At 35.4% G+C, this 14,617-nt stretch overlaps 1 protein-coding gene across 1 annotated transcript; it reads left to right on the top strand.

Moving 5' to 3' along the window:
* Window positions 1-819: 819 nt before the first annotated feature.
* tpp1 (tripeptidyl peptidase 1) lies at window positions 820-14,192 on the top strand. The gene is made up of 13 exons (XM_005801095.3): window positions 820-908; window positions 1,267-1,341; window positions 2,762-2,901; window positions 2,980-3,130; window positions 3,810-3,931; window positions 4,010-4,179; window positions 5,215-5,413; window positions 6,946-7,134; window positions 8,417-8,486; window positions 9,734-9,854; window positions 9,942-10,103; window positions 11,028-11,153; window positions 13,315-14,192. The coding sequence occupies exons 1-13, from the start codon at window positions 898-900 to the stop codon at window positions 13,453-13,455; spliced, it is 1,677 nt and encodes a 558-aa protein (XP_005801152.1). The 5' UTR covers window positions 820-897; the 3' UTR covers window positions 13,456-14,192.
* Window positions 14,193-14,617: the final 425 nt, after the last annotated feature.

Below are 14,617 nucleotides of genomic sequence, written 5' to 3'. Positions count from 1 at the left end.
ATTTTTACTGGCATTTAATCTGAAATTAATCTAAATTGACCATCGGTTTCTAAAATATAGCCCCTATTTCAAATAATGCTTGAAATCCAGTTTTAAAAACTTTAAGCAAAAATAATTAACTATAGCAAATTTATCATATTTTTATTTTATAAAGAAGGAAACAATTGTTTTCAGTAATAATTTATCTGTTTACGTGTATTCAACTGAAGTCCTGGCCTTGATTTGATTCGTTACTTGATCCTATTTGATTTTTTTTAAAGTTTCTTTCTGTTTTTATCTAGCATAAAACACTTTTTCTTGCCTTCATTGTGTAAAAAAAATGCTGTATTCATAAATACTGGATGATGTAACTTAAATCCACTGAGTTTGGTCAGGGATCTGTAACCTTCATAGCCTAATTCAACTTTTTTTAAAAAAAAACAAACATAAAGCAGTCATTTAGAGCCACAAATAAATATCTCTGTTATAAATATTTATATTTAGAAAATGTATCTTAAAAAACATTTTCACATTTTAAGCTTCAAGATAAAATTATTTATGGAAAATTTTGTAAAAAGAAAAAAATCACATGGATACCAACCCCAAAAATAGCAAATGCTAATTCATGAAAAAAAAAATCCTTTACAGAATATAATTAATTGCAAACTATTTAATATTTTATTTTATAACGCTCAAATGTAAAAGATAAAAAATAAAAAGAAAGAGAAAAAGATATCGATTTGTGTTATCTTTCATCGGGAATGCAAACGATAGGAAAAAGATAAAAAATATTTCGGTGTTTAAAAAAACGAAACGTCAGCAGTCACGTGGAACCGCGTCACGTGACTGTCCTCTGTATAGCCGCTCATTAAAGAGGACACAAGCTGACTTCAAACAGCAGGAGCAGCCAAGGACACCATGAACACAATGTAAGTGCTCTTAACTTCTGACTTTTTAAAAATATATTTCATAACTTAACTACAGTTGAAGGGATTCGGTGAAACTGAGGCGCGATTGTTTGTTTTTATTTTTGTAATGTGACCCAGATTGAACGCTGCCGCCGCAGGTTGGAGCTGAAATGTGTCTTTGTGGTAGAAGAAGATGAAATGTTTATAAACGGAGTTTCTATAAATGAACAATTCCTGCTAGAAACAGATATTAAAGTACAGCAGCAGATGTAAAAAGAATGTCTGATAACAAACACAAGCTGCTTTCAGCGTGTTTACTTCAAACTTCCGGGTGTGATTATAATGAAAAGCTCCATTTAATTTTGTTTTTCTCCAACAGATTCCCCTTCTTCGTGCCTCTGTTGTTCGGCTCGCTGGTCTCCAGCGGGTTCCTCGAATATGACCAAAATGTCATGTAAGGAAACTGTTATCCCATCACTTTCTAGTTTTATTACTTAAAACTAATAATGATGATTTTTAGGTCAGTTAGGATTTATTTGTATTTGAAGAATATGGAGGAAATATAGTCTAAGAACTTTTTTTATTCTGTTCTGTGCGTTAAATTTGAATATTTACACTCTGCAGTTTTACAACTTTATTATTGTATTTTTATTTTTTACTTTAAATTCGCCAGCCAAACTTCACCTGCATAAATTTGGTCGACCAGGCCAAAGCAATCGACACTAGATCGAGTGGCGCGGTGGCTTTTAGCCAATCAAATCGCGCTCCTTTGATCACGTGACAAGCAGTTAGAAGGTGTCTAGAGTCCACCAGATGATTACATTTGTTTTTGTTGCACAGGAGAAAAAAAACTGTAAAACAAAATTCAATGTCTAAAAAAAAATCTGATTTTACTGAAACTATATTTCTTCCATGAAAGGATTTCTCTACATTTGCAATTACTTTTTTTAAAATTAAAAATTACATCTTGGTAACAATATATTTGAAAAGAAGTCTGTTCTCATGCATTATTTTATTTCCTATGGTCTTTAAAGTCATTTGTGTATTTCTGTGTCTATTAAAGCAGGGTTAGCAGGTCTGCTGCTTTTATTAAAGTTTTATCCTCTCAGCTCATTAATGTGTCATTGTTTTGGAATTAGCAATTTCATAGTGATCGCAAAACTCCATAAACTGGATTTAATGCTTAACGTTCAAGAACAAGTGTTGTCATTTTTTACTATTTTAAAACTTTACCATAACCTTTATAGATCCAGCAGGTTTCATTGGTGCTAAAATCTCACTTTCAGGAAAAACCTGTTCAGCTAAGCACTTAAACTTATAGCACAACATATATTGATAACATTTTTTATTCTATTAGTAGGTTTTTTTTCACTTATAACAAAACAATTTTCCCATAATTTAAGTGAAATAATCTGCTAGTGGAACAACAAATTATTGACTTAAAACAAGCTCTTATATCTTGCTAAAAAGTTGCTTGTAAGTTTTTTTTTGTTGTTGTTTCCCCCCCCCCCCCCCCCCCCCCTTATTTCAAGTGTAATAAGATAGATAGAAACTAGACCATAATTACTTGGTAAGATTTTGTGTTTTTGCAGTGTGGTGTCTTCTGTCACTCTGTTTTTTTTGTGTGTTTTTATTATGTAAAGCACTTTGAACTGCCTTGTTGCTGAAATGTGCTATAAAAATAAACTGACTTGATTAAATTACCATTCAGGATAGTCAAAATGTGGTCCTGTCTTGTCAAAATGCATTTCTATACCTGGAATAGTCAGGAAACGCTGATTATATGTTAAAATGACCTGCCATAAACAGTCAAAGCGAAGATATCAACGTATTTATTGATGTCAGATATTAAATCCTAAATTATTATTTTTTAGACTCCCGCAGGACTGGACCCCAGCAGGTCAGGTGGATCCTTCAGAGCAGCTGGAGTTGACCTTTGCCCTGAAGCAGCAGAACGTCGACCTTCTGGAGGAAACGCTCAGACGGGTGTCGGACCCCGACTCGCCTCAGTACGGTAGGCAATGAGGTTTTTAAACAAACGTTGGACCTGATTCTGTCTCTAAGTGACAGAGAAATGCTCTGTCCTCTGCAGGAAAACACCTGAGTCTGCAGGAAGTTTCCTCTCTGGTTCGTCCATCTGCGCTGACCCAGAAGGTGGTGCATCGCTGGCTGCAGACTCACGGGATTTCAAACTGCCGGACGGTTCGCACTCAGGACTTTTTACAGTGCAGCATGACTGCAGAGTAAGCACATCTGCTCTCATCTGCTTTACTTTACTTTATTCACTCGCTTGGGAGGCGACACAGACACTCGTACTTCTGCGGTTTTGCAACTTCTGTGAAAAGGTTCTGCTTTCATCATGTGAGGAAGTTCCTGTCTTTGCAGTGAACATGGTGAAACTGTGAGCTGTAATCTGCAGAGATTAGAGCCGATTGAATCTAATAAAATGGCAGCTTCCCACAAAACACTGTAAAAACACAAAATCTTACCAAGTGTTTTTGGTCTAGATTCCAGACAAAACTAACTTACAACTAACTTTTAGCAAGAAAAATGTTGTACAGTTTTGACTTAATTACTGCTCTGATTATGTTGTTCTTTCAGCAAATAGCCTTTATTTTGAGTCCCTTTACGGCAATTAACGATTAATCAATTTCTAAATTAGTTGACGAGTATTTCAATAATCTATTAATCGCGATTAATCGTTTGAGCCCTGGTTTGGTTGATTCAATTATTTAAAACTACTCTTTGTATTTATTCAAAGTATCTTTTTCCTGTTTTAAATCTGGTTTCTTAACCTGAAACTCTAGAGCTTGTCAAAGAATAAAAAATATTTTCTTTGCTGCACACCTGTTCATTTTGATTACGGTAGTGAGTTTAACAGGATTTTTTTTTCTTTCTTTATTTTTTTTATTTTGTATTAAGGGTTGCAGAGGCTCTTCTTCCTGGAAGTAGATTTCACCGTTACGTCAGAGACGGTCGCTCCATCGTGAGATCTTCCAGTCCGTATTCAGTCCATGATGAGGTTCACCAACATCTGGATTTTGGTGAGATTTTGCTCGTTTCTAAACTGCAATGTTTTCAGGTCCGGATCGGTTCTGATATCTTGTTTCGCTCTTCTGTAGTCGGAGGCCTTCATCGTGTCCCGCCTAAAGGGAAGGACGCTAACAGGAAGCGGCCGCGCTCCAAGGCGGGGGTTCACCTCGGCGTGACGCCAGCCGTCCTGAGAACTCGCTACAACCTGACGGCGACGGACGTGGGATCAGCTGAGAACAACAGCCAGGCCGTCGCTCAGGTTGGGAGCTGATTAAGCCTTTCTCACTTTCCTTCTATTTTTACTTTATTCTTTTTATTCTTTTCCTCATTGGTGGAAACAGAGACACAATCAACACCCTTTAGCCACAACAAATCAATCTACAAAAGAACATTGGAAGAGCAAAAACAAATCAACAAATGTTTCATGTTGTCTCATCTGATGTTTTTCTATTTTTTTTTTTTTTATGTACATCATTTTCTAATAAAAAAATAATCAGAAATAGCATGAAGCAATGTGCAACATAGCAAGGGGATGGCAAAAAAATAAAGTAACTGTCAGATTTGGGTTACATTTACTCAATTACATTTACTTGAGTAACCTTTTTTGAAACTATGCACTATTTTTACTATGCTGTACTTTTTACTTTAACTTGAGTAATTTTATTATGAAATATCGCTACTTGAGTAAAATTTCTGGATTTTCTACCCACTGAATGAAAAACAAACATGTTTAAACCAAAGACTCACCAGACACTCACCTGCAGTTTCTGTTAAAGTTTCATAGATTTTATTGAAAGAAACTGATTTGGAAAAATTTTCTTTTGCCTGTTTGATTTTTGTTACTTATATGAATTATTGTCATTTGGTCCTTAAAATACCAAAATCTCCACTTAACTTTATAATTTGTTACATGGAGATTATGTAATTTTTAAATATTGAATGAATGATAAATTAATCGGTTACTGGAGTAGACTTTTTACCTAATACGTTTTTACTCTGAGTAATTTCTTGGCTACTTTTTCCTTTTACCTGAGTAAAAATATGGTGAAGTAGTTAATTTCTGTTTATGAAGCCATTAGAAATTAGAGCAGTCTTTCTCAAACTGTGGTCCGCCGGCGCCCCCTGGTGGTCGGCTAGAGACTGCATGTAAACGACCGTTTATTTGCCGTGACGTCACCTCAAACTGCGATCCTACAGCTAGCTTACCAAAAGATTGTGATTAAAAATAATATTGGACAAGAGGCTTAAAACCGGGTTACTCAAAAGAAAAACAATTTTTTTTTCTGTCCTCCAGTTTCTGGAGCAGTACTACCACCCAGCTGACCTGGCCGAGTTCATGCTGATGTTCGGCGGGACCTTCCAGCATCTCTCCGAGGTGGATCGGGTCGTCGGCACCCAGGGAGGAGGAAAAGCCGGCCTGGAGGCTAGCCTGGACGTGGAGTACATCATGAGCACCGGAGCAAACATCTCCACATGGGTCTTCACCAATCCAGGTCTGCTAAACAAATAAAAATGCTAATCTGCTCAGATTATACATTTAAAACTTCTCCATTTTGTTTTACAGAGCTGTAATACTTCAACCTCACAGAGTCTCTTTATTTTTTCCCACGTAGACACAAATACCTTTTTTAGAAATTGCCAAAAATATTCTGTATTCACCTTTTTTGTGAATACCATTATTAACTTTAACATTTTCTGAAATTTGCTTCAATTTTGTTAAATTTCGTTTTGATCGAAAGTTCCTGATTCTGGTCATTTTTATATTTTTAAGTTGCAAAATTGCATTATAATTCCATTCCAATAGAAATGTTGACATTTTTTCCTCTTTTTTTTAATTAGTAACTTAAGTAAATGCCACAAATTTTGATTTGTGGCATTTTTTTAACCCTTTACCTGTTAGTTTTAACCATTCCCCTTATCTTACCTGTGTTGTTCTAAATAGGGAAATTAACTGGGAGATTTACAGTAAATGCAAAAGTATCATTAGCTGTTAGAGAACAATAAATGATATTTTGAAGGAAATTTAACTCTTGTGACTAAAAATGAAGATTAAAAAAAACTACAAAAGAACATAAATTAATATATGCAGTCTAAAATGAGTTAAAATTCACCCCAAACTGCTCAACCTGGACAAATTTGATACAAATTGCTTCAAAACAATTCAAATTATGCAAAAATCTGAATCAAAAGATAAATTAAAAAATTGTCCAGGAAGCCACAGTAGGTGTATTAAAGCTTTTAGTCAGTTTTTTGGGGGGGCTTTCTATTTTTAAGGTTTTGAACTTTAGCAGCTTTTTCACACAGAGTGTAAAGATTGGACAAAGGTCATAAACAACAAGGTTATTATAGTTAACTGAAATTAACAAAAACTGAAATAAATAAAAACGGTAATTAATGGGTAGAAGCTGTAACCAGAACTAGATTATTGATGTAATATCCTTTGTTTTGTGTTTATGAATCTATTTGTTATCCTTTTCAACTGATGTGAAATTGTTTTGTTTCTTCCCTGCAGTTTACGGGAAATTATGGTACTTTATGCTCCGCTAGTCCGTAAAATGGCGACAGGAAATGTTGGGAGAGTCCATTTGTTGTTCAACGATAATTGAATAAATTTTGTGAAAATAGTATGTTCTGTTGATTATTCATCAATCAATGTGTAAATAATCCTTTGTTTATTTTGCATATAAAAATTAACCAAAACATGAAACAACTAAAACTAATGCTATATCTAATAAATATTAAGCAAAACAATATTTAACTAATAAAAACTATCACTCTAAAACTCATTAAAACTAAATTAGACAAAAAGCAACAAAATAAAACTAAACTATTACAACCCTGATGGAAATCCAGACATCCGTAGCTTAAATGAAACATTTTTAAAAACTGAAAACATGAATGCAATTAAAGACAAATTCAGCTTTACAAGTAAAACCAATCGAGAAACAAATGGAAATGTTTTGCAACCAAACTCTAGGTTTGTTTGTTTGCTGTGTAATTATGTCCTCTCCCGCTTCCTGTCCAGGTCGACATGAGACCCAGGAACCTTTCCTCCAGTGGATGGTCCTGCTCAGCAACATGTCTGACCTGCCCTGGGTTCACACCATCAGCTACGGCGACGACGAGGACAGCCTGTCCGCCGCCTACATGACGCGCATCAACACGGAGTTCATGAAGGCCGGGGTCAGAGGTCTTTCTCTGCTCTTCGCCTCGGGTCAGTCAACGCTTACAGATGTTCATCAACACTCGCAAAACTGCAAAAACACAAAATATTACCAAGATATTTCTAATACAAATAACTTGGTACACTTGATTTAGATAAAACTAACTTACAAGTAACTTTTCAGCTAAATCCAATGGCTTGTTTTAAGTCAATAGTTTCTTAATATTGATAATAAAGTTCTAGTTCCACTGGTTATTCACTCATAGCATGGGGGAAATGTGAAATAATTTACCAATGGAACAAAAACTTTTCCATATGGATGAGCGATATATCGACACTAACATTGGTATCGGACAATTTTTGTCATTTTTTAACATATCTGTATCGGTCCGATGAACAACAACCGATATTTATTTTTAACTTGTTGGAGTCTGTTTCTGGACTTGTTTTTTCCAAAGGTGTCAAAACAGTAGTGAATACATAAAATATCAGTTATTGGCCATAACAGCAAAATCTGATATTGATATCGGCTCATATTTTCATATCTGTTCATCCCTACTTTTTCATCACTATTAAGAAATTATTGACTTTAAACGAGATCATATTTCTTGATAAAAAGTTTCTTGTCAGTTAGTTGTTTTTTTTCTAAGTGTTGTCAGTAGGGCTGCACTGATTTATTGGCTCTGATTTCCTTAATTTTAGGATATTGTTGAGCGGCTGATCCTTGCATGTGAAGCTGATCTTATCTACTTTAGCCAAGGTCTAAAAATCATCCACTATCCTTTTCTGCTTCGCCGTCAGAGAGGTTTGACTGACGGACAGGTCCAACAGATCATCTCTGCACATTTCCAGTTCCAATAATCACCACGATTTTACCAACTCAGACACTTTCTTGCTATGATTAGCGACATTTCAGACAAAAAAAGTGCTATAAGTCAACATTGGAATCGGCAGGTCAGGCTTTTTAAAGATTTATAATTGGCGATCTGACAGAAATCTATCGGTGCATCCCTAGTACTAAAAGATATTTGCTCTAGAAACTCAACCAAAAGTATTTGGGAATATTTTGTGTTTTTACAGTGAAAAAAGCTGACCTCCACCATCAGCAAAGCATGACCTTTAGTCAGCCTTAGGTTGTAATAAGGTCGACAATCATGTGATGGCTGATATGTGCGACTCTTAGTTGTAAAATTACTGCGACTTCCTGTTTTTAAAAATGATTCAGAAAACCTCAGTGAGGAACAAAAACTTCCATTCATCAGAAATACACAAATACTTTTTTTATGAGTTCAGCTTGTTTTGTCACCTTATCTGAGCCTGGTGTTGTGTTCAGGCGACAGCGGCGCTGGATGCAGACATCTGGGGAAAGAAAACACCTTCAGGCCCAGTTTTCCTGCCTCCAGGTAGGCCTCCCAATCCTCAAATCAAACCTTTACACTAAAGCATTCAAATATTATTTGTTTATTCACATTACAACCAGAAATTTTTTATTATCTGAGAAACAAACAGAAAATAAAGGTTTATTTATGAAATTAAAATAAACTAATAAGTCCAAATGCAATTCTTCATAAATAAGAGAATGGACGTTTCGAGAGGTGTTAGGTTTGAAAACAATACCTCAAGCTTTGAATATGTAACAGAGGAAACCTAATGATTAATCGATTATTGAAATAATCGTCAACTAACTTAATAATTGATTAACTGCAGTATACTGGGTTAATACACACTAATTGCTGAAAGAACAAGATTCTCAGAGGAGCAAATGAGCCAAAAAGGTCCAAAAAACATCTGTATTTTGCATTTGATTGAAAAGAAAAATATTTCTCTCTAATATGTTCTTTAATTAATTGGATAAAATATTTTTTAGCACTTTCTGCAGATTTTTCATTTAGTACTTAAACCTTTTTTTTTTTTTTTTTTTTTTACATAATATTAGAAATACATTAAAAGATGCAAATAAACAAATTATTCAATAATTTTTTTTAAGTAAGAAAATAAAAAATTTTCACCTAAAATATCATAACATACCATTTCATTTGTTGTACAGGATGCATTTGGAGCTTAAAAAAATACTTATGACACGGGGAGAAAATACTTAAAAAGGTTTTATTTGATCGTAAATGTATATATTTTTTGTACAGTTTTAATTAAAGTTCTGGATATTTTGTTCCTTCAGAAATTGTCCTAGTTGAGTCTATTTTCTCCAGTTGACGATTAATCGATTACTAAATTAATTGATGATTTTTTGAATAATCAAATCATCACGATAAGTCCGATTAATCGTTTTGGCCCTTCAGTGAATATATAGTCAGAGCTACAATGGAGTGGTTTCAATCAAATTATAGTCCATGGTTCAAATGTCCCAGTCAAAGTCGACTCCTCAATCTAATTAAAGCTATTCAAGAAAAAATAAAATAAAACACATCTAGATGTTCAAAGCTGGAACTGCCTTTTAGATTTCTGTTTCTACAAATGATAAAACCATCTATAATTTTTCTTTCACTTCACAGTTGTGCCATGAAATCCCAATAAAAGTGTCAAAACATTAAAACCTTTTGGGGACTTTGAGTGTTTATGTAAGGAGGGCGATTAAATGTTTATTTATTGCTGTGTTAATGAGATGGTTTCTAAGTGGTTCTTTATTTTTCAGCCCCTATGTGACCACAGTTGGAGGAACTTCCTTTAAAAACCCATTTAAAGTAACTTATGAAGTCACAGATTACATCAGTGGGGGAGGATTCAGCAACGTCTTCAAGATGCCCGACTACCAGGTCCAGAAACCGCACAAACACTTTGTGTTACTTGACCTATTATTTTTAAATGTGTAACTAATAGCTTCTGTTTTTTATTATGTTTAGGTCAGCGCGGTAGAGGGTTACCTGAAGAGCGTAACGGCGACTCTTCCTCCTCAGTCGTACTTCAATACAAGCGGCAGGGCCTACCCGGACATGGCTGCCCTGTCTGATAACTACTGGGTGGTCAGCAACAGAGTGCCCATCCCCTGGGTGTCCGGAACCTCGGTAACCCAAACCACCGTCGATTAATAAAGTATTGCATTAAAATTACTCCCAATCCATTAACTACGGACAGAAAAGAGGAGAAAATAACGCAGAAAAATCGTAACATGATAGAAAAAGATATAAACATGGGAATTAAGTGTTTCAAATATTTTTATTTTTCTATTCTGCAACCCAAGAGGTTTTCCCTCCAGGCCCACTGTTTTATTATATCTTATAAATATGTTTAAGTTTTATCTGTGAAAAACAAAATCTTCTGATTATTCAGTCAGTATTTTATACAGATCACAAAATTATAAGACATAATTTTATATTTTATAAATTGTTTTAGAATTTTATAAAATTGTATTTCATAATTGTATACAATTTTAAAATATTTTATATTTTATTACAAAATATTCTAAATAAAATATATTATTTATAAAATGATCTATATTTTATAAAAATATAATACAATATTTTTATTAATAAAATATATTTTATGTTTAATATATAATTTGTATTATGGCAAATATATTTTATAATGTATATGATAACATAATATATATTATATATGCTCTTTTATAATAAAATGTATTATAATTTATAGTAATGTATATTATGTATAAATATTATTGAATGCTTCTTTTTTATAAATTCAACTTATTCTGAAAATTTGCCCTTTATATGAAAAGATGATCAACCGTCGTGATACAAGAGAAATTGGCCGCTTATCAATTAATTGTCGATCAATGAGATCAATCAACTTTAGATTAATTTATTAATCTAAACCAAACATTATCAAAGTTTCTGCTAAATAAAGGAGGTTTTCGCCTCTCTTGTGAAGTAGCTGTTTTTACAGACAGCTCACATTTTTAGGATTTTTAAAGTGTTTGCAGCTTGACTTATCTCTGAGTTATTCTGAGCTTTCGTTCCTGCTCCTGTCAGGCATCGACTCCTGTGGTTGGAGGCATGCTGTCCCTCATCAACGGCCAGCGTCTGTCCAAGGGCCTGCCGGCGCTCGGCTTCCTCAACCCGCGCCTCTACAAGCTGAGAGGACGCGGCCTGTTTGACGTGAGTCTGAAGCCCTTTATTCACAACAAATCCAGTTCCAAGATTCTAACTTTGTCCATTTATTCTTTGTTTTGAGTTTCCAGATCATCATAATATTAGACTATCTTGTTGGTAAATCACAAATTACTACTTGTGATTAACTACATTTTTGGAAGGATAGATTCAATTTAATTAGAAAAACGCATGCCTGATCTGAAAATAATTTTCAATAGCAACTGTCTGACAACACGAAGGAGGCTAAAAGATGGTGGAGAAAACTGTGAACAATGGAGAACCTTCCTAGGAGAGGGCCAGGCAAAAAACTCCCCAAAGAATACTCACTGTTTTAGTCTACTCAATTATATGATTAATTATATGATGGGTTTTTTTGTTGTTGGAAAGATTATTGTAGATCCAAAATGGTTTTTACTGTAAATGGTTTTACAGTCAAGACCTTTTTTCTAAAGGTCTTAGTTGACCAAGTGTGAAACAACAAGTTATTAGGTTAGGGGGCAATTACTTTTTTTATTAGTTTCCCCTTCTTGATGATAGAAATTATGATTTTAAAACAGTTTTTGTATTTACTTAAGTTATAGTATAGAATAGAAGTACTTTATTCATCCCAGCAGGGAAATTACTTTGCAGTTACAGCATAGAGACGAGACAAGACACAATAACAAGGTCCGGGTGTTGAGTCAGTAGTTTGGCTGTGTCAGAGCTGATGACGTCACAGGCCACCGCTGCATCAGCTGATGGGGGAATGTAAACAGCGATCAAAATGGCGGATGTAAACTCCCTCGGTAAATAGCACGGCCGCATTCCCACAGCCAGAAGTTCAAAGTCCGGGCTACAAATCTGTTCCTTCACGTTAACATGACCGGGATTACACCACCTCTCACTCACATAAGTGCAATCCCGCCGCCCCTCTTCTTCCGACTCTTGGAATAGTCCCTATCCCCGCGCACCAAAGAAAATCCAGGAACCTCCACGCTGTAGTCCGGAATAAGCGAGTGCAGCCAGGTTTCCGTGAAGCAGAAGATACTGTACTCCTTCTGCACCTTCTCCTCTTCTCCCTCCGTTTAACTCCAGACCCGCAGCCCCGTGTCTCCTCCGTAACTCCTCCGGGACCACAGGCCCGCTCCGGGCAGCAGCCCGCAGTCACGCAGCAGCGCTGTGTGATTGCCCACACAGCGCAATCAGCCGTTCACGCGAGCAAACAATGCCGCTACTCCGCTCGGCGAGGTTCTCCGCAACCAAGAGTAGAAAAAGTAGCAGACGAACGCGGAGAACATTGACAGAACCACATCCAGCCATTGTGGAAAGCCCAACTGATGATCCATGGGTTCTTCAAGCACGGATCCTCAATCGGTTACAGCAAATATACACAGACAAACACACACGACGGGAGCTGCGTCTGCAGGCAGCCAGCTGCGCCGGCGCCATCTTCTTCCTGTAGTTTTATCTTTAAGGAGCCACTTTGATTTTGTCAGGATTATACACCGAAGTAGGTATGCAAACAGTTAATCAACTTAGATTAGTTAATTAATGGTTTATTAGATTAAAAGTTGTTGCAATTATTAACTAATAATGTAGGCTCAAACCTTCGTTTAGTGTTGTAGTTTGGCCGCCATCCAGCAGGGGGCGCCGCTGGTAATCCTTAAGCGGAGCCGTTGATTTAGAAACAAAGATGGCGGCCATTATAGAACGGTGAAGAGGAACGGTCCAAACTGAGTCCGATGCCCTTTATGCGGTTATGTTTTTATGTATAGTTTCACTTTATTAGCGCTGCGTCACTTTCTCATGCTAAATGGCTGCTGTGCTGCTAAGGTGAGAATAATATGGCAGAAAAGCGGAGAAAATTGTGACATGATTGAAAAAACGTTGACTGATTTTAACGGCTGTCGTGAGTTACTGCGTTTCGTTTGTGTCAAGGTTTAATAATGGGAGAAAACTAAATTTTTCTGTTTATTTAGTCAGTATTTAATACAGCTGACACAAAATAATGTTAAAATTAAATGTTTTTACTTTTAAATTTAGCATATTATGAAAAATGTAGCAGTCTTGATGCGAAAGAAAACTCAAGTTTTTAAGAAAATGTCCGTCCTTTTATCTATTAACATTAGTCTATTCTAGTCAGTAACTTTCATCTCCACGTTAAAGTGAATGTCATGTTTCTCTGCAGGTGACTGAAGGGTGTCACCTGGGCTGCCTGGATGAGAAGGTTCAGGGCCAGGGCTTCTGCGCAGCCCCATCATGGGACCCCGTCACCGGCTGGGGGACGCCCAACTACCCCGCACTGCTGGATGCCCTGCTGTCCCAGTGAACAGAACCGACCCGCCAGAGCTGGGAAAGGAACTGCTGCACCCGGCTCAACCCAACGGTCAGGTTTTTGGTGCCAAAGGCGAGACAGTGGAAAGGCCATACTTTGGATTATTGCTGCTGATTTTTCCATTTTTAATGAATCATCATTCGAGTTTCCTATCAGTCTGGGTTAAAATCACATTCTTCCATTTAGTGTTGGATCTGCCGGGGAATCATTTTTAAAGCTTTACCGCTGTTGCATTTTATTTGCAATTAATGCATTTTTACTAAACAGTATTTTCTCAAATTTGGGGCAAATATGCAACTTTTATTTTCAGGGATCTTTTAAATTTTATGCAGAAATGGTAAGAAAATGTAGTTTATGAATAGATAAACTCATAAGGGTCAGAAAAATGCACTGAACACAAATATTATATCAGATCAAATAACTTATTTTAACTTCCTTTAATTCTAACAAATGCATGCAGTTTGTCCTTCATATCACTAAGATAAAACAGGAACACTATTTGTGGCTTAACAGGTTCTTCAATTTGATTCTGCTGGCCATGAGATAATAGACATGCACAGTCATGTGTGGGTTTGACAATGACTCAGCAGTTTTACCCACAATGCACTCTTTGCAAAATCACAAATCAAATATGTGGAGTTTTATTTCCTATAAATTAAAATAAAAATGTGAAGGATTTTTGAATTGTATTGTGTCGGAAAAACATCCAGAATAAAAAAATTAAAAAGATTTTTTGATACTTTAATCAGAAATGTTCGAGTCGTTTTTGAAATTTATTTTGTAGTTTTGATGTTTAACTGTCCAAAAAGACTAGCAAGCTTGCAAAATGAAGAGATTATCAGCATAAAAACATTTTTAAAAAAGGAGAAAATATGGATGCACCTCAATAAATATTAACTGAATTTCGGTAATTCAATTCACAAAGTTAATCTCGTTAATTACAATGAATCATAATGTAGAAAAGAGTTAAAATGAGCTCAATTTCCGTTCATATTTTTTTGTTTAAAGATTTTATAATCCATTTTATTTATATTTTTGTGCAGAGTTTGTTTGTGTTTTAGTTGCATGGGTTTTATTTATTGATTTGTGTTTTTTTTTATTTTGGATTTTTAAAATATCTTCCAGTGTTAAGTGAGTTTTACAATAATAAAGGTTT

This window comes from Xiphophorus maculatus, chromosome 19 (genome assembly GCF_002775205.1).
Source record: "Xiphophorus maculatus strain JP 163 A chromosome 19, X_maculatus-5.0-male, whole genome shotgun sequence".
Taxonomy (NCBI): Eukaryota; Metazoa; Chordata; class Actinopteri; order Cyprinodontiformes; family Poeciliidae; genus Xiphophorus; species Xiphophorus maculatus.
Note: the sequence above shows the minus strand (reverse complement) of the source record. Positions and strands in the feature narration are given on the sequence as shown.